The sequence below is a fragment of the Apteryx mantelli genome, chromosome 3 (assembly GCF_036417845.1).
Source record: "Apteryx mantelli isolate bAptMan1 chromosome 3, bAptMan1.hap1, whole genome shotgun sequence".
Taxonomy (NCBI): Eukaryota; Metazoa; Chordata; class Aves; order Apterygiformes; family Apterygidae; genus Apteryx; species Apteryx mantelli.
The window spans coordinates 140,772,737-140,791,902 of NC_089980.1; the positions used below are offsets into that span (position 1 = coordinate 140,772,737).

Consider the following 19,166-nt stretch of genomic DNA (forward strand, 5'->3'; position numbering starts at 1 on the left):
CCCTTTATCAGTGCTGAACATGGTAACAGGTTTGACCTGTTCAGACCTTTTCTCTCCAGAGCATTGATAGCCACATGTGCTACCAAGGAACTTCCTTAAAGCGCTTTAAAAGACAGTAATTTTAAAGAAAAGATCCTAATAATAAAACAGACCTTATGTCCAGTCATTCCTAAAGGCTCGTTGTGCCTAAGGACTTACTGCGCCTTGGATTTGTGGAGGTCCTATCTTTTATACTTTCTAGAGCTCATCAGCCTGGTTCTCTAGACAATAATAAAGGTGGTGTGGATACTGAAGTATTTTAATTGGTGTCAAATGAAGAACTGGAGAAAGCGTTCCAATGCTGGATCTTTCATAAAGCACTTAAGTACATATACTTTGTTTACTGATGTTGGCCAGCTGAGAAGAAAATTCAATGTAAGCAGTTACAGCTAAGTACTTACACTGGAGATGTTTCAGATGAATTACCTTGGGTTTTATAGGTATGTTGGCAGCAGAGCAAGTCCATTTTATTTTATATATTCTGGCTGTGAGACTTCTGTTGTTGCTAGCTTTTATTATTGAGGCAAAAGGAGAACTGCTGGACGAGGAAAGGCTTTCTCTTATCAGCATGTTGATAGAGAAAGGTATTTTTAAAGTAATGTCTTAAAACTATATCTCTCTCCAGATATTCGAGACACCGTGAAGTACAAAGAAGTCATGAAACAGTATCCTTTTTTTGTCTTACAACGATCTATAAAATCTCTGAATGTGAGGAAAAAAAAAAAAAAAAAGGCTATCCCTTCTGCACTTTGGAATGAAAAGAAGGGTGTGCATTGGGGATTGGAGTAACTCAGAATGTTGTGCAAAGACCAGAAGTTTTTGACTGGGTATTTCATTTTGAACAAGATCTGGCACTCCTTAGGTCATTTCCTTCTTCTGTGCTAACAATGATTTTTGCCTAGCAATAAAATTTCACAAATAATGAGCACTCTGCCCACCTTCTTCTATTCTGTTCTTTAGACCAGCTTCTATCTTTCATTGTGAAAGTCAACAGCCTTTTTCCCATGCATGTACAAACCTAATTTTGTTTGTTATAAGCATATCCAAATTCCTGTTTGCCTTTAGTAAGTGGGGAAAACTTTTTTCTTTTTTTCTCTCTTTTTTTTTTTCTTTTTTAAAGCAGCTTTCCACATGGTTTGAACATAAAGTCCTATTGTCTTTCTGAATCTCTAAGACATTGGACCATTGGCTCTTGCTGCACAATAGTTTCACTGTAGTTCGGTAACATTACACTAAAATGACTGCACCTCCAGTGAGATATGGAAGTCCTTTGACCCCTAAGTAATGGCTTTTGCAGATGGAGATACTGTGCAGGGCTTAGATTTGGCATACTAGTGAGACTCTTTTGGTATTTGAATTTGGTACACAGATGCATTATTTGCTCTACTGTGTCTGTTATTAGCCATTACTGGAGTTTAAGCATTTCATTAAATAGTGCTTAAAGAGGGTGTTGGGCAGCTTGTTTGGATGTTGAGAACAATGGCACTGGAAGACTCTACTGATGAATCAGTGCTCGTTCTTGTGCAGTAAATAAAATATTGAATGTAATAAAATATTTTTTCCTTCATTGAATATAGATCCATATGTGTGCAAAGCATTTTAAAATCTTCATCTTTAAGCTATCTTTGATGTGCTGAGCATCTTCACGAAGCTCATTCCCATTCTTTCTGTTCAAATTTGCCTAAAAACTAATTTGTGCAAGAAATTCTTTGATTATGTTTTGAAATATATATTCTTAAAGTTTCAGTGCATTCAGGGCATTACCTTTCCAAAAAGATTATAACAACATAGCCAATATCTCAGAATTTGATGAAGATTACTTTGATAGTTTTTTCCTCTGTCCAAAATGGTAATGCTTGCATGATGATCAAGGGAAGGCCATGGTGTAGCCCCTTTTCCTTTTTTTTTTTTTTCCCTTTTGTTATGTTACTGCATCACTTAGGAAACTTAATTATGTGCCCTTTAGAATTACTGACTTTGTCTTTTGCTGCAAAGTATCCAACATGCATTGTAAATGACCAACTGTTATCAGATTTGAAAAAGAAGTACTCTGAGGTCTGCATAATCATCTGCTTTCCTAAATAAAGTATCCAGATATGGGCTGGGCCCAAATGGGGGAATAGTGACCTCTCTCAATCTCTTTGCTACAAGATTTGATCAGGTATGAGGTTGTTTCCATGTGATACTGTGCTACAGGTTTGTGGGAAACTGTAATTTATTTCTTGATTTGTAGTTTCAGAGACCATTGTTTTGTTTAACCATCTAATTTTACTGAGTTATTCTCCTTGCTGAACCATGTATCCTGTAAAGTAGCTGAACTGCATTAGCTCTCGTTTAAGGAAGATAGCAGTTTTCCACCTTTTTTGTGTGTAAAACTTGGAAGTCATGTGTACAGAACATCGATACTTTAGACTTTGTACATAACTGTTCTGTTACACTGTGTTTACTATAAGATTTTCATTATCTTTTATGCGAATGCTCTGATTCTGGAGTAGGGAAGCTCACTTCTGGAGATCAGTCAGTTATCCAATATCACTAGAAAAACCTGACTGCTCTCTTGAATCTTAATGCCCAATGCTGGGAGCCTTACACAAGACATTGAAACACTGCACAATCCCTTAGTGAAAAGGTAGGGAACAACTGCTTTTATTATACAGTTTCTTTATCCAGGTAGTAGAATATGGGCAAAATTATGGTTGTTCTGGCATGTGCAGTGTCCAAGCATTTTCCACCCTTCCTTAGTAGGGCATTTCCACACATTGAGACACTTAAGAGCTTTGTTTCGCACATGTAGCCGTGTATGTTTAAGCTGATACAGTTTCTATATACAATTCTAAAAGTTTCTTGTTTTGAGCCTAAATGCAAGATATGCTGCTTCCTTTTCTTTTCAATCAGGTCATGAAGTTTATTGAAAAAAGACAAAATGCATCCAAGTGAGTACACTCTATGAAGTCTTACTGTTTTGGAATCACTGCGGGAAAACCATGCAAGACCCTAAAAAGGATCTTTGCATGTTTTCCAGTTACTTTTTTAATTTCAGTTTAAATTTTATCTGAAAAAGGACATAGAATTAGAAAAGATAAAACTAGACTCTTGCATGATACATGTAAGTTGAAGAAAGAAATATCTACTGGTGCCGGTTCTGCATTTTTTTTGTCTTGCATTAGACCTTCATTTTTCTCATTCACTGTTCAAATATGCAACAATTAATTCTTGTTCTGAAGAGTTTACAATATTAAGTATCCATTAAATTGATGCTTTTGACTTTAATAGTATCTGAATAAGTGCCTCTTAGTTACATGATGCACACAGGAAATTTTCGGGCCTGTCCTTAAATCTTGTTGCTCTTTGAGAGAAACTTACCTGATCCATAACAAAATAATCATGTGATCTGTCATTCTCATGCCTCTGGTAATCTGGTCACACCAGTACCTTCTATTTGACTAATTTTCCCTTTTTGTTTGTTGGGGGTGATTTCTTAACAGGTATGTTATTATTGACACACCAGGGCAAATAGAGGTATTCACCTGGTCAGCGTCAGGAACTATCATAACTGAGGCACTGGTGAGTATAGTCTACAGGACCTGACAACAAGGCTGTGTGAAGAAAGTGGCGGTTGAATAGCCTCTACTTTTAACTAAAATATCTTTTACCGTGTGTTTCCAGGCTTCCTCTTTTCCATCAGTTGTTGTTTATGTGATGGATACCTCTCGCAGCACTAACCCTATCACCTTTATGTCCAACATGCTGTATGCCTGCAGGTAGGAAATGCTGAAAATCCATTTTTGATTGCTGTGTCTATTTCATACCTCTTTGGGGGGAATATTTGTTTGGATTTCATCTGAGGGGCTTTTCAGATGAGGAGAATCTCTCTATCTCAATTCTTGGGAAAGTGGTTGAGAAGAAGGAGCAAGGATATTGTTTTAGGACTTTTAGTTCATGGGAAAGATGTAGCCAGACTTTTACAGTAACTATATCCAGTCTGTTTTCTGGCTTGAATGATGGATTTCTGATACTCAATTTAAAATGGGACAGTTGAATTATTAAATATGTGAATTACAATGTCAGCTGCTTTTATGAAGCTTCTTTTTACATTTAGTTTTTTCAGGTGTTGACTTTAAGTTTTTCTCTTCTTGCCCTCTTTGAAAAATGATGATACTAACTTAGGTTTTTAACAAGTAGACATTCAGCATATTAAATTTCTGTTTGTAATTTTTTTATTTACAAAATCTTAGACCTACAATTTAAGATGGCACACATCTTTACAGGTATTACTATGACAATGTGTAGGGCTGTTTACAGTTGTGAAACTTTCTGATGCTTTTCACATTCATGACACACACACTTGTGTAACTATACTTTCATAGTACTGTGTTTTCCCCTTCACATCTAAAAAAGTAGATACAGGTGGGGACTCCTCCTAACAAATGAAAACAAAGCATGCAAATAAGAAAAGCATGACATTTGTATTTTATGTGATAAGTCACAAGCTTTTATTCTGATTTTTTTCCTTTGTTCCTGAGCTTCGGGCAAATCAGATGATGGTATAGTAGTACAGTACCTCTTGCAGGTGGACATAGTTGGAGTGCTGGAAATCCGATCCAAGTTTGTTCAGTAGTTCTTTGATTTTATGGCTTTAGTTTGTCTAGTAAAATTTGCAACATCCCTTTTATTATATACAGCTTGTTGATGAGAAAGGCCTGTCTTTGCTCTTGCTTCTTAAAATCTGTGACTTATTCTTTCTGGCAGTATTGTTAGAGTCATCTGGCAATCTAGGTATGAAACAATTCAATTTTCCTCAGTCAAGATTGAATTTAGTTGTTGATTGTAAGCATCGTTACAGAAAAGTCTTGCTCAAGTCTGTGAGTGATGTTTCCTTAATATTTTCTATGTCTTAAAAGCTACTTTGTCACAACAGCAGCAATATACTAATGGATTTTTTTTTCTGATAAGACTAAGTGGTTACAGGGAACATTAAACAAGAAAATTCATGTATTACCCACTGCATTATCTCCTCTTGAGATACTTAATTTGCTGATTTGGTTCTTCTCTGTCTTAGTTGTTTCCCTCATAGAATAATGGAATAATTTCAGTGGGAAAGAACATTTTGGGGTCATCTGGTCAAAACTTCTGCTGAAAGCATTAAATAACCCATGAGACCTTCATTTAATGAAGGCTAGTTGGATTAAAGTTAACGTTACCTGTTGCTTATAAAAACATTCATCTAAAATATCAAGATAACCTAGTCTGAGCTCCTTCTGGTAAACATATAATATGATTTTATCCTATTTTTTATTATTCTTGATGTTTTCAGTGATTCTTCAAAATTTGTTCTGAGCTTGGCATGGTATTGAATTCAGGTGAACACATGCTGTCTCCTGGCTTATTGTCCTCTTCCTTTTATATGGAATTTTCTATTTTCTTTCATGTTAAACCAGGGACTGAATACTATGTAAAGATCAGCATATCTAGAGCTGTTCTAATTTATGGTAAATGTTGGTAAATGTTTTTCAAAAAGATATTAATCCTTGTACCAAGGTCAAAAGATGTATCATTGGGATGGGAATATGCAAAATATGCTGTATCACATGCTGCATTTTCTGAAATTAGTGTTAAGCAAGAGACACTAGAATAAATATAATGAGATTAATATGAAAGCTCCTGTTTCAATTTAAGTTTTGGTTTATAGATATTTTGAGTTATTTGAATTCATTGATCAGTCCACAAATGATAGGTGAAAACCCTAAGAATTTAAGTCAAAATAATATAAAAATGCAAAGACAGAAAAAAGTTTGATCTGAAATGCATGGAAAAGACTAGTCAAACTCAACCATGCATATAGAAGGAAATTTTATATCTTATGGACATGTGCTTACATTTTCTGGGGTTGTGGAGGAAGAATTTTGGTCAACTTTAGTAAGCAGAATCCGGGTGAAAATTACATGCTAATTCATGCAGAGAAAAATATTTTCTTTACAAAGTTACAAATATATCTGCCTTATGTGTAACATTTTTTTCTCTTCTAATGAGATATAAATTAATTTTTTTTAAATGCTTCTCTTCTTCTTCCAGTATCCTGTACAAAACAAAGCTACCTTTTATTGTTGTAATGAACAAGGTAAGTCGAACCTATGGCTTCTGTGTTCCAGCAAAACATCATTCTGTTTATATTGCTTTACAGTACTGTCTTCCTCTTATTATAATAATCAGATTTTCTTGAAGAGAGGCTGTGAGGGACCTAGAGGCTGAAAACTGAATCTAAATGGGGGTCTTTAATCAGACAAAGAAAGCCTCAAGAAGAATCAAGGACAGACAGTTAAAGCCAAACAAATTCAAATTAGAGATGAAGAGAATTAACATTATTAAATTAACCTTTACTGTAGAAAGTAATATTAACAATTTTTAAAATGTATTGCAGGATCTGGTAGAGGTTTAATTTCTTGAGATCTTCAGATTCTTTCTAAATCCTTTGTTCTTGAGTGAATTTTGCGGGCGGGGGGGGGGGGGGGAGAGACACGGATGACTGAAACAGTGAATGTCCATGTCAGAGATGTAGTTCTTCCATGCTTTGAAGCTGCCCTCCTGTGGCTGGATGGGAGTGGATGCTCGTCCTGTTCTCTTAGTCTTTTACATGTAGAACATTGGGACCCTGTCCAAGGGAACCCCCCACTGCTTCACCATCCCTTTGACTGATGCTATGTTTTTCATCTACACCATTTTTTAAATGCTGTATCCATGGATGAGGATCCCTTCCTAAAACTTTAACCCTATGCTGTAAGCAAACACAAACCTCCTAACATAAGGTTAGGTTCATTACTGAATCTGTGCTTACATTTGCCTGCTTCCTCAGAACAATTGTCTTAATCATTGTAGCAGGCAAAATTCAATAAAAGGTGTTTGGTTTTGATCAATGACACAAAGTGTGTCACTGTCTTCCAGTAAGCAGATACTTATTAGCTTGAGGATACACCTCCATTCTTGTATAGGTACGGGTCTGTAGCCTTAAAGAAATGCTTGTGGCGTGGAAAGCTGTCCATCTCTTTAAACATAACAATTTCACATATTAGAAGAATTGGTATGAGTACTCTTCCTTATCCCCACAGGCATCCTTCCTAATCAAGGAATGCCTCCCAATATATGTGTAATTGTAGAATAAGCTGTGAAGTTTTTCTGCAGAAAAATGCATGAGGAAAATTTTTATGTCCTAAGAAAATGCATTTTTGGAAAGACTGAAAGAAATGTGACTTAATATGTACAGGGAAAGGTAGGACCAAGGTTTAGGATTCATAACTTCAAACTTCATTCTGATCTCATTTTTAGCCTTCAGGAAAAAGTAAAGCCAGTAGCATCTGAAGAATTTTTGTGAAGCATTTTAAAATTAAGTGTTGATAAATATGGAAACATCCCAAGGAACTGAAACATGTAGGGTGACAGACAAATTTAAGGAGTGTTAGATTTGAAGAGGAATAAAATTAATAGAATGTGTAGAGTTGATTGAATTTTATTTGCAGAATTTAATCAAGCTAACTGTAAATGGTTGGGTTTAGGACCCTTGAAAATTGGTTTCAGCACTCACAAATCTCTTGAGTAATGCTAGGCAGTACTTTATTTATTTTCCTCCTTCTTATTGGTGCTGGAAAACTAAATATATCAGAGTTCTAGACACACCTATATTGTGATATTAGTGGATCCAGATAAATTATGGAATCATCTCACCAGTTTGCATTCATGGTCTTGCATTGAGTTTAGATTATAATTTCCTTAGATCAGAGCACAGCTCACTATATAAAGTTCCTGTAGGCTGTTTCCCAACGTGGGCAATGTCTGTCCTTCATGTTTGAATAGTAATTTTCAGTCGTTAATTAAAAAGGTGGGGAGAGAGCAGGACTTTTTTTTTCTCTCCAAGCCAATCAAGAAAGGTTGGGATCTTCAGTACAGACTTTTTTGTCTGGCCTCAATCATATGATCTAATACTTGGGGCCAAAACTGTTTTGTAGAGTATACAACTATTGGATGCCCCATTCCAGTAAAATTGTAGAAATTTTTGTAACCAGACTTTCAGTTGTGTTTCCTTAAACATGCCTTCTTAAAACTGGGATAGTGTTTGTTTGTTTACTGTTCCTGTAGCTGGTTTGGTAAAACAAAGCGTAGAAACCTTCAGACCAGGGCTGAACACTTTGAAAAGATAAGCATTTTGAAAGTAATTTTAGAATGGAAATTGTATATTAGACTTAAGTTGTTAAGTGAGCAAAGAGTTCATCATTATTGCCTCTGAAAAACTCTCTGCTCCTTTCAGACTGACATAATTGATCACAGTTTTGCAGTAGAATGGATGCAGGACTTTGAGACATTTCAGGATGCCCTGAATCAAGAGACATCCTATGTCAGTAACCTGACTCGTTCTATGAGTTTAGTGTTGGATGAGTTTTACAGTTCACTCAAGGTAAGAATCTTCCTTTGTTTACTACCTCTCATAAAAGCCTGGAAAAGAGAAAGCTCAAGGAGACTCTTATGAATGTGGATAAATACCTGATGGAAGTAAATGAAGAAGAAAGAGCCAGACTCTTCTCAGTGGTACCCAGTGAAAGGACAAGAGGCAATGGGCACAAATTGAAATACAGGAAATTTGGTTTAAATGTAAGAAAAAAATTGTTTACTGTAAGGGTGATTGAACACTGGAATAGGTTGTCCAGAGAGGTTGTGGAGTCCCCATCCTTGGAGATATTCAAAACATGACTGGACAATGTCCTGAACAACCTGCTCTAGTTGAACCTGCTTTGAGAAGGGGGAGTTGGACTAGATGATCTCCAGAGGTCCCTTCCAACCTCAACCATTCTGTGATTCTGTAAAAGGCCTTTTCACCGTGCTTTTGAACTGGAATCTGTTGTTCAGCCTTGCGTTAGGAGAAAGGATTCTCTGTTCTGATTGTAAAGTAACTTTAGTTCCTTGTTAAGCTGAGTGGCAGACCGAATTATTTAAGAATAAATTGTGAATGATAATCAGAAGAAAGCTAAGATAGGCTACTAAGAAGAAATGTCCTGTTTTGAAGTGTCTCCCATCTGAGGTAATCTTTCCTTGTTTTGAAAGTGTCAAATGTAGCTGGTCAATTTACCATGAGGGAAGAAGGGGAAGAATCTCAAAACAAAAAAAATCCCGTATGTCTGCTGAGGCAGGGAAAAGTGTCCATTCAGTTTCTTTGAAAACGCTATACAGTGGGGAATGTTAATGATCCCATAATATGTGCCAAAAGAGTTTGGCTAATTGTGTTCTGCATCAGCTTTTACTTAAGAAAAGAAAAAAGTTCTTATAGATACGACAATGAAGGGAGTGGACGTAAAATGCTTTTGTTTTGGCTAAATCATAACTGTATATGTGAATGGAATCATTTAGTTTAAATGCTCTATGAGAAACAGTATACAATATTTCAAAATTGGTTGGAATGGTGCCATATACAGGACTAAAATTACTTCCCAATCCTTATTTGCTAATCCACTGTTTGTGTGCAGGGCACATCTATTGATTAGCAGGCTGGAGAGCAGACATATGAAAAAGATCATAGTAGAAGACAGCCTCAAGTACCATAATATGGCAAGAAAGGCTTCTTTTTTTAAAAATTATTTTTTAATGTATGTTAGTATTTTGGCACATTGTCCAGACTAATGGTGAAATTGTTTGGAATGCTTGGTTGCCTCCATATTTACTGAACTATTGATAAAATTCAAGGCTGTGTTGGAAAAGCCTTAAAGTTGAAAGTGAGTCATTAAGGCTGTCCTTATGAAAAAGATGTAGAAACTCGATTAGAGGATATAAGAATCCTAAGGGTCACTAAATACTGGCTAGTAACAGACTTAATTAAAGGTATTTTTAGGTAATGGGCTTAATAAAAGGAGAACAAATGGCCAGAAGTGTAACAACGGACAAATTTACATTAGAAAACAGATGCATGTTTTTAACAGGGAATATATTGCCATAGTAAGTAATGAATTCTCCATCTCTTGATGTTGAGTTTGGCATCTCTTTAAATGTGCTTCAGCTAAATACAAGTTATTGGAGAAAATTTCAGAGGTGAAAGATCAGGTCTTGTGGTCTGTTCTGCTTTTTAATTCTTGGAAACTGATTCATCAAAACAATCATACCAACAGTTTGTAATACCAGGTTCAGAACGAGAACTTGGCTTTTTAACAATAACTGAGTAAACAGAAGAAAGAATTGATCTTTCTTTTGAATTAGCCCATCCTGTTCATTATGTTTAGGCATTGTATTATCTTGCCTATGTTTTTGTGGTGTTTTGAGATGGAGGCACAAGAATGGGATGTAGTGGTGTTTTTTCTGCCTGCTGAATTGTTTTTCTTTATTTATTCTGTTAACATTATAAACATTATAAAACAGGAAAACGCAGCTGCCTGGGTTAAACAGGAGCTTAGTTAAAAGAGGAAAAAAAGATGTAGAGGTAGCAAATATTAAGAACAAATGGAGAAAGATGTTGAAAGGAGGAATAACAGAAGCATAGTGTTACTGCTTACTCTGATGTCACTGCGGTATGTAAATAAGTATCGCCAGATTCCCCTAGTTATTTTTTCAAGGATACTCTTTAGTCTTCCAGCTCTTGTCTCCTATTAGTTATCTAAGAACTTGGTTCAGTTCTTCTTCGGTTCTGGCATGTGGTTTTCTTTTGCAGGTGGTTGGTGTTTCTGCTGTGCTCGGCACAGGACTGGAAGATTTTTTTGTTCAACTCTCTAAAGCTGTAGATGAATATGAGAGGTGAGGTAATACTTTGATCCCAGTGAATACTTGCTTAAGTTACTGATTCATGAGCCCACTCCTTTGGTTTGAAGGAGTGGTCACTTTTCACAGCCAGAGTAATCTAGGGTGTTTAATAAATTTAGATGCAAGAGTCAGCATAAAAACAAGCAGTTGAAACAAACTATTCAGTGGTGAATATTTGAGATAACTGTTAAGTAAAAAAAGTAAAAGCTATCTGTGCCAGCAAATCTGAAGTCAGTTCCATCCTCTGATTGCATAGGATAATCAAGCTTTGAATTGTCCTCAGAAAACGAACAGATCAGTTTGGTAGACTGAATAGGTGGGCAAGTAGAAATTGAAGAATTTTTTGAGAACTTGCTGCTCACTGGATTCCTCCTCATGATATACTGCACATGTGTATATATGAGGCTGATGTATAGCACTGGAAAGCAAAACCAGTAACTTGTATTACATAGGAGTAGTCAAGGCATGCTATGGATTATTATCAGATACATTGCCTACCCAATGATCCCCTAAATAATGAGGGGGTATCCATACCCCTTTTTCTCTTCAATAAATAAAAATTTGAAAGGTACCAGAGTGGTATAATACAGTGAAAGTCTGTGTAAGGTCTTCCTGTATGAGATCCCATTGAACCGTATCTAGAGGTGTAGGTACTGCCAGAGAAAACCCTGTCTCTGATTAGAGGAGACTGCTCTATCTACTATTTTAGTATGGCAGTGAAATGACTACCTCTGTCTAGCTGGTTTAATTTCTTATCCAGCAAGATTGTGCAAGAAGGATTTGCTATTTTAGTTAAGTATTTTTACTTATCTTGCATCCTTTAGTTTCAAAATCCAAATTTGGATAAAAGTGCCATTAGAGTTCTTGAAACCTCTCTCAAGTATGAGAGCCTAAAAGAACTTTTTAGTTTGGGGTTAACCTGGGTCATTAAAACTTTGAGGGCATGTTCTGGCTGCAGTCAAAATTTTCATGTGGGACTTTAAAAACAAATCTCCAAGATGGCCAGTACTTAATATAAAGCATCTATTACTTTAGAGTGAATGCATTCTGTGTATTTATCTTAACAGGGAATATCGTCCAGAATACGAGCGTCTGAGGAAAACACTGGTAAGTATTTCTACTATTGTATGCCTAGACAGTGTATCCTGGGATCACTTTTATGCATACAGCTGCCTCTGTGTGTGTCGGGGGGGGTGTCTAACATTTTATTAATAATCATATTCAGTATGAAAAAGTTCTGTCCTGAAGCTCACGTTCTCTCTCTTTTATCCCTTAGATTTGGTGGCGCATATCTTTAAAAAAAATAACGATGATTTGTAAAGCAGATGTTGTTCACTGTTTTAGTGCTAATCATTTAAATTTATTTGGGCAGATTATGAGAAAATGTTTGGAAAAGATTTTGGTATCTTTCCTTCAGAAGGAGAGAGACTTTTTTTTTTAATAACGTTCCAAAGTGATTTGCTGAGAATAACACTGTATCTTTTCATGCCAGTTAAGTGTACTGTTTTGACTTAGCAGTTAATAAAGACGACTGAATTGGAGTACGAAGATCAGTAGCTTTTATCACAGTCTTTTTTTATTACTTCAGTTTGTAATGTTTCATAACCTTTTGTTCTTTTTGCGTTCTCTCTACCTTTCTAAACTTTTCTTTTGTGCTTCTTTACTAGTTCAGTGCATGTTTTCTAGCATTGGATAAATGAACAGAGTCAGAACCAAACATAACTGAAACACTGGAGACTTAAAGTCTTTTCCTATTACAGTTTTGAAAATTAGTTAAGCTTACATTTTTAAGGGGTCTATTACAAAATGTCTCTGACACAAATAATTTACTGGAAGAATGATTTGTAAATCTTGATCACATATTTGTGGTATGTCTATGTGGTTTATCTGTCATACTTTAGCAAGCATATGATTCCATGGAGGCATTTCTAAAGATTGAACAGGTTCCCTTTTCACATCAAGGCACTTTCAGACATTGAAACAAATGACAAACACTGAAGGCAGCATGTGCTATTTAAAGAGACTAGTTGATCTGCTCACCTTGAGTTCTGGCTGTCCATGAGATGGTTCTCTGCAGATACAGCTTAACTGATTTTGGCTTCCTGATGCTGCTGAAATGTTCTTAGAAGTCCATCATCCTGGAGGTTGCTTTCCATGCTTATCCAAAAGTTGTCTAACATAAATTGTAATATAAGACCTGTCTGACTCCTGCTTTTTGCCAAAGGGATAGACTGTATTAGGTGCGATCTCTGTTTCACTAATACTTTAAATGTGTTCAGAATCCACATGTTACTTTATACCCACAGGAGAAAGCTCAAAGTAAACAAAAGAGGGAGCAGCTGGAACACTTGTGGAAGGACATGGGCACAGTGTGTGTGCAGAGCAACAAACTTGCAGGTACCTTACTAAGAAGATTAACTTTCCTGGGAGAAGATTAACTTTACCTGGGAGTCCTGGTAGACACCACGTTGACCATGAGCCAGCAATGTGCCCATGTGGCCAAGAAGGCCAATGGTATCCTGGGCTGTGTTAGGAAGAACATTGCCAGCAGGTGGAGGGAGATGATCCTCCCCATCTATTCAGCCCTGGGGAGGCTACATCTGGAGTGCTGTGTCCAGTTCTGGGCTCCCCAGTACAAGAGAGACATGGAGCTACTGGAGCGAGTACAGCAGAGGGCTATGAAGATGATTGGGGACTGGAGCATCTCTCCTATGAGGAAAGGCTGAGAGAGCTGGGCCTGTTCAGCCTGGAGAAGAGAAGGCTGAGGGGGAAATCTTATCAATGTGTACAAATATCTTAAGGGAGGGTGTAAAGAGGATGGGGCCAGACTCTTTTCACTGGTGCCCAGCGACAGGACAAGAGGCAACAGGCACAAACTGAAACACGGGAATTTCCATCTGCATGTGAGGAAAAACTTCCTTCCTGTGAGGGTGACAGAGCACCGGAACAGGTTGCCCAGAGAGGTGGTGGAGTCTCCTTCTCTGGAGATATTCAAAACCCACCTGGATGTGATCCTGTGCAATGTGCTCTAGGTGACCCTGCTTGGGCAGGGGTGTTGGACGTAGATGATCTCCAGAGGTCCCTTCCAACTTCAACCATTCTGTGATTCTGTGAATGTAAAGAAAAACTTCTTTACTGTGAGGGAGAAGAACATCAGAACAGGTTGCCCAGAGAGGTTGAGAGGTCTCCATCCTTGGAGATGCTCAAAAGCTGTCTGGACAGGATCCTGGGCAATGTGTTCTCAGTGACCCTGTTTGAGCAGGGGAGTTGGACTAGATCATTTCCAGGGGTCTCTTCCACCCTCTATCATTCTGTGATTCTGTGATACTGCAGAGGTTCTCTGAAGAGTTTGCCTTGAAGTCATATAAAGCTTTTCTCTCTTCACAGCAAAAGCATGAAAGCAACTTCATGTTAGTGAGAAGGAATGGGACTTTAATCCCTATGGGAAGGGTCAGACTTGGCTCTCCTATATGTTAGTCATAGGACTAACAGAGACATGAGAAGAGGAAACCCTGGTGTGTAGATAAAGCAGTGGACATACTAGAAGTAATGAAATATTTCAGGAAAGGTGAAGCAGTTCAATTGGAATATGAGAAATCTCTGCAACTGGTTGAACTGCTGCCTTATATGAGGTTCAGTATGGTGTTGTTACAGTCTGTCCTGTATCTCTGAAGTCTGGAAGCAGCTTTCTGTCCCTTTAGAATAGGTATTAATTGCTGTGGTCATTGTGTGCAAATAGTAACTGTCAGGGCATGAGCTAACCTTACTTGTTAGCATGAGGTTTTGGACATAGCCATCTCTGTTCCTTTCAAGGTTCTGATGATGCTTCTGCAGTGGGTCCCTCTGATCTGATCCTAACACGAGGAACTCTTGATGAGGAAGATGAAAAGAGCGAGAGTGATACTGATGACATTGACCATGACGGTAAGGATATGTGGGATCTGATTTGGTCTAAAAGCTGCTGGTCTGGTCCAGGAATGCCCTCTGTATTTCATTAACTGTATGGACTATGAGAGCCTAGGAAAAAAGCAAACATGCAGTCACCTAAATATAGGTGTCTGAATCTGGAGCAGAAGGCCAGCCTCAATGTTTAGTCCTGTGAGTTCACCCTCTAATCATTGTGAAAGTTCAATTGAAAATTTTGTATTCAAGTAATTATTTTTCATAGCAGGTATATAACATGCATAAACCAGACAACTTGTATAGTGCTTGGATCATGCAGTGACCACTGAACCTGATCAATACGTGTTTCATCTTCTTTTTCCTCTTAAAGTTTGTGCCCCTGGTTCTCTTCTCTTTTCCTGCAACTCTTGGACTTGGAGCAGTCTTTTAAGGACTTAGTGTGTTATTTTCTCTTAGATAGTTTGCAGACCTGTATCTTCATTCTTTCCATGTTCCACTCATTTTAGGAGCATTTATTTCTTTTGCCTTATAATGAAATGAAGATCAAATAGACTTTCTGTGTTGCTCTGATTTAGCAAATAGCCTGATTCTGGCTTTTTTTTTGGAATACAAGCAGGACAGGTGCTGAAATAGTACTGACTTGTGGCCTTTTTCTCTCCCTCCCTTTCCTTCTCCCCCACCCCCCACAGTTACTGAGCAGAGCCATGAAGAACCAGCCTTCAGAAATTTTATGGAAGAGACACGGATGAAGTACCAGAGAAGAAGCAACCAGGATGAATGAGACTCTCAGAAACAAGAGAGCTTGGAATCCCTTGTAATGGAGTGAACAATAAAGGAAGGGCATAATGAAATTTGTATGCAACCATACATGAAGTCTTAGATCTGTGAATAGCTTCCTCTGATGTATTTATATCTTTCTTCCTGCAGTAACTATTGGTCATGAGTTAAAGGTCTCATATCCAACTGACTGCACGTTTGGCCGTCTGCCACTGTGACTTCCTAAAGCCAGAAGAACCAGATAGCACTTTCTTTCGCTCCAGACTCTTTAGATGCGCCTGTTGAGACCTTAGATTTTGAGCTCTGACAGCATTATCATCTAGAGAACTTAAGACAGACCTTCAAGAGTGCAGTCTTTTCACCTCATGCAGAGAGGTGTCTTCTGCATCCAGGTGTGTCTCTGCTTGTAATACACTCCTGAGAGGCATGTATACCTTTTTCTGATAATGACCTAAAGAGAGATTCTGTCTTTTTTTTTACCCCTCCCCAAAGTGTTATGTTTTTGCAGATAAAATGTGAGATCTTTATAGAGTAAATTAAGCTTGTCCACTTCTCTAAGTGATTGAAAGCAAGATAATTACAATATTTCATCCATTTTGTGTTTGATATTTTGTCTGTCATTAAAAATATTTTCTGTACTAACAAATCCTTGGTGATTAATAGCAAGACATTTGAATTCACTGTTCTAATGTGAATTTTTTTTTTCTATGCTTACAGCCCATCCATCTAGATGCACAGAAGCTGCATCTCAAAGACATTACATGGTCAGAAGAAAATTCTAAGAAAATTCTGAGTAAAGAAAGTTCACAGAAGGGAAAGTAATAAGAGGAGTCCAGCTTGGTTCTCAGCGGGTTGAGAACAGAAGCATATGTGGCTGTATATACCAGCTGCATGTCTCTGTATGGAACACAAAGGGGTATAGAGCAGGTAACTCAAAAGTAAGGAGTTTCTATAGATGAGTGCTTACCCGGCATGTAGACAAGGACATGGAGATGGGCTACTATTTATTTTCCTGATAGGAAACTCTGGGACACAGATGTTCTGCTGTTTACTGTGGCTTCATTAGGGAGATTTCTTCTTACTAGGGTCAGTGTAGATTATCTTATCAGAAGCAAAGCTGAAATAAAGATTTCATAGCATACTGGTAGGGTTAAAACAATGTATTTATTACTTTGTTGTGTTGATTATTTCTAGCTGTCTGTTCAGGCATTCTCTCAGGAGTTTTGCTCTGCTATATAGGGATTGAAGGAGCAAGCAGTGCTGCTGAAAGACTGGAGCTTCTGGGGGATATTGCTACCTGTTTTGGCTAAAGACCCCTGTTTATCCCTTTTATGTGGGAGCCAGTATAGAGGGTAAACAGTGTCAAGTAATTCTTGATGACTTTCTGTTGCCCCTCAAGGTTCAGTTTATGGCTTGAAACCCACTTGAATTCCCCTAATTTAGGGAATCTTTAGGCTGCTTGGCATACAAAAGAAGCTAGTGGAATACCTCTTTCATTTGAGACTGTATGATTGAACTGTGTATGTTGAGCCCTTGAAGTCCAAGTGCTAAAGGGCCTTCACCCAACATGCTGACAAACAAGCAGCTGTGCATGTATGGTGCCTCAATTTTACTTCTCTCTTCAAATTTAAAGGCCTGGATATTATATTTTGAACAACTGCATATGTAGTTGAATGATTTTTACCATCTAAGTATTCTGTCTCTATACTGTTTAGGTATCAGAGGTGTTAGGACCCATCATACTTAATTTCAATAGTGTTCATTATCTCTGGATACCACAGGATATCTCAAGTTCTTATAACTAGCCTCTCTTCATGATGTAACCTCGGTATCAAGGAAGTCACCTGTCTCCAGCTAAACCCAGATATGCCAAGATTCTTTATTCCATTGAACCTCCTGTCAACAGAACCAGACTCTGCTCATCTTCCCTGGAGTATATTCAGAAAATTATTGTACAGGAATTGGTTTCAGCGCCTTCCCCAGTAGCCTTTAATTATTCATGTTCTTACAGAACTGGCAGGGTGTCCCAGGGGTGGCTGTGGGTGCCTGGACTTCTGCTGCCCACCTCAAGGCATGGGTGTGGGGAAAAAAGTGTGGGTGGTTTCAGGGGCCTGGCAGTACTATGCACTGCGAGTGCACAGGGTAGGGTCTGCCTGGAATGCATATTTGACTTTCCCTGTTTTTTTTTTTTTTTTTTTTTAATCTTGCCTTTAGGGCTGAGGTTCCTCCCCAAAGCAGGCTTGACTGTGCACCCTTGCTCTGGTGGATGCAGGTGGCCTGGGGGTGGGAGGAGGCAGGCAGGTCCTTGAGCAGAATTTTTTTGTGGTGTCCCTAGGTGGATAGCTCCTATATCCCTCATGTGCTCTAGGGTGGTGGTAAATGACAAGATGATAACAAGTGGCTGTCAGTTAGAGTTAACTGTTTCTTTGCCATTCTGCTTACTAAAGAAAAATTGATTGGCTTTCACATGTAGAGACAAACAATATACCTTTCCTCTGGTCGGGTGGGGGTTTCACAGTGCACCTGCAATAGCACATGATGGTTGTCAGAGAAGTGTTAGGACAGTTGCCTGCAGAGAATATAGAAAAGGTGTTATCATACATGGACAGTGCTGTCATGGACAGAGCTACAGAAGAAGAGGGGTATAGGCAAAATATCTGAGCCTTAAAAATCACTGGACAGGACAGGATTTAAGGTCACCTTGAGTATAGCGCACAATTAGTGCAACCCCAAGATTGTGATATGGTACTGTAATTAGGGAAACTGAAAGTTGACAGAAGAAAGGTTAAAGCTTTGTGTGAAGTAAAGGGTCTGTCCCCTGAATCCTGAGTAAGAGGGCTGCATTTCTTACAGCAGTGTATCCATAACTTTTCTGGTAGCAGACTGCAATGGGAGCTACTGGAAAGGAATCAGGAGCAGAGCTGGAACAAGGGACATGATGCTCTTTTCCCTAACCAGACAGAAGCGGCTGTAAGCACGCTTGCCATAAAACTATGAGCACCAGGCAACCCCGGCCGGGGACCTTCCCCTGGGCACTGACCAGGCAACGGTCAGCTGCACCGCCTGCTCACCTGGGGCGCCCCAGCCCTGCCGACATCCCTCGGCGTGGCTGTGTCCCGGTGCTGCCACCGCCTCCGGGACACGGGGTGCACGTCAGGTCCCCACCATCGTCTCCTTCTGCAGGACAGAGGATCCCGGCGGGGAGGTACCAAAGGGTCCGGGAGACACGAACGGATGGATCGGCCGTGCAGCCAGACCCTGCTCGCCGCGGGATGCCCCAGCACCACCGCTAGCGGGGTCGCGCATGCGCACCGAGGCGCGGCCCTCGGGTGGTGACGACACCGTACTGCAGCCAGCGGGGCCGCTCATGCGCACCGGGGGGGGACCTGCTCCCTGCTGCCCTCCGGTAATGATATTCCAGAACAGCCGCCAACGGCCCCACGCATGCGCACGGAGGCCCAGCCGCTCCTCGCTGCCCTCGTGTGATGACACACCAGTACTGCAGCCAGTCAGCTCGCGCACTCGCAACACCACCGGTCGGCTCATTGCTGCCCCCAGGTGACTACAAACCAGTACTGCAGCAAGGTGTCAGACGCATGCTCAGAGCCCCAACTATGCTCAGTGTTGCCATCGGGTGATGACAGCCCAATACTGCAGCCAGCTAAGGAACACGTGTATTG

General features: G+C 39.1%; 1 protein-coding gene and 2 long non-coding RNA genes across 5 annotated transcripts in view; 1 reads left to right on the top strand and 2 right to left on the bottom strand.

Annotated features, from left to right (window-relative positions):
• GPN1 (GPN-loop GTPase 1) overlaps positions 1-16,653 on the top strand; it is a 17,371-nt gene extending 718 nt beyond the window's left edge. The window contains exons 3-15 of one of the 3 annotated variants that reach the window (XR_010883854.1): positions 665-704; positions 2,134-2,200; positions 2,935-2,972; positions 3,525-3,603; positions 3,706-3,800; positions 6,112-6,157; positions 8,336-8,482; positions 10,718-10,800; positions 11,874-11,913; positions 13,113-13,203; positions 14,620-14,730; positions 15,399-15,878; positions 16,204-16,653. Coding sequence is in view for 2 of the 3 variants with exons in the window: in XM_067294555.1 (XP_067150656.1) it covers positions 665-704; positions 2,134-2,200; positions 2,935-2,972; positions 3,525-3,603; positions 3,706-3,800; positions 6,112-6,157; positions 8,336-8,482; positions 10,718-10,800; positions 11,874-11,913; positions 13,113-13,203; positions 14,620-14,730; positions 15,399-15,490 (929 nt within the window). In the remaining variant the exon portion in view is untranslated. Of the gene's footprint in view, positions 1-664; positions 705-2,133; positions 2,201-2,934; positions 2,973-3,524; positions 3,604-3,705; positions 3,801-6,111; positions 6,158-8,335; positions 8,483-10,717; positions 10,801-11,873; positions 11,914-13,112; positions 13,204-14,619; positions 14,731-15,398; positions 16,167-16,203 lie in introns of those variants that run through there. The other 2 variants (XM_067294555.1, XM_067294553.1) reach the window with 2 other exon arrangements.
• LOC106495632 (uncharacterized) lies at positions 10,814-14,613 on the bottom strand. The gene is made up of 3 exons (XR_001294477.2): positions 13,809-14,613; positions 12,847-12,979; positions 10,814-11,224 (listed from the first exon to the last, which is right to left on the bottom strand). It is a non-coding gene; the product is annotated as an uncharacterized lncRNA (long non-coding RNA).
• On the bottom strand, positions 16,556-18,820 carry LOC106495631 (uncharacterized). Its single transcript, XR_001294476.2, has 3 exons — positions 18,558-18,820; positions 17,975-18,055; positions 16,556-16,603 (listed from the first exon to the last, which is right to left on the bottom strand). It is a non-coding gene; the product is annotated as an uncharacterized lncRNA (long non-coding RNA).
• Between the last annotated feature and the right edge of the window lie 346 nt (positions 18,821-19,166).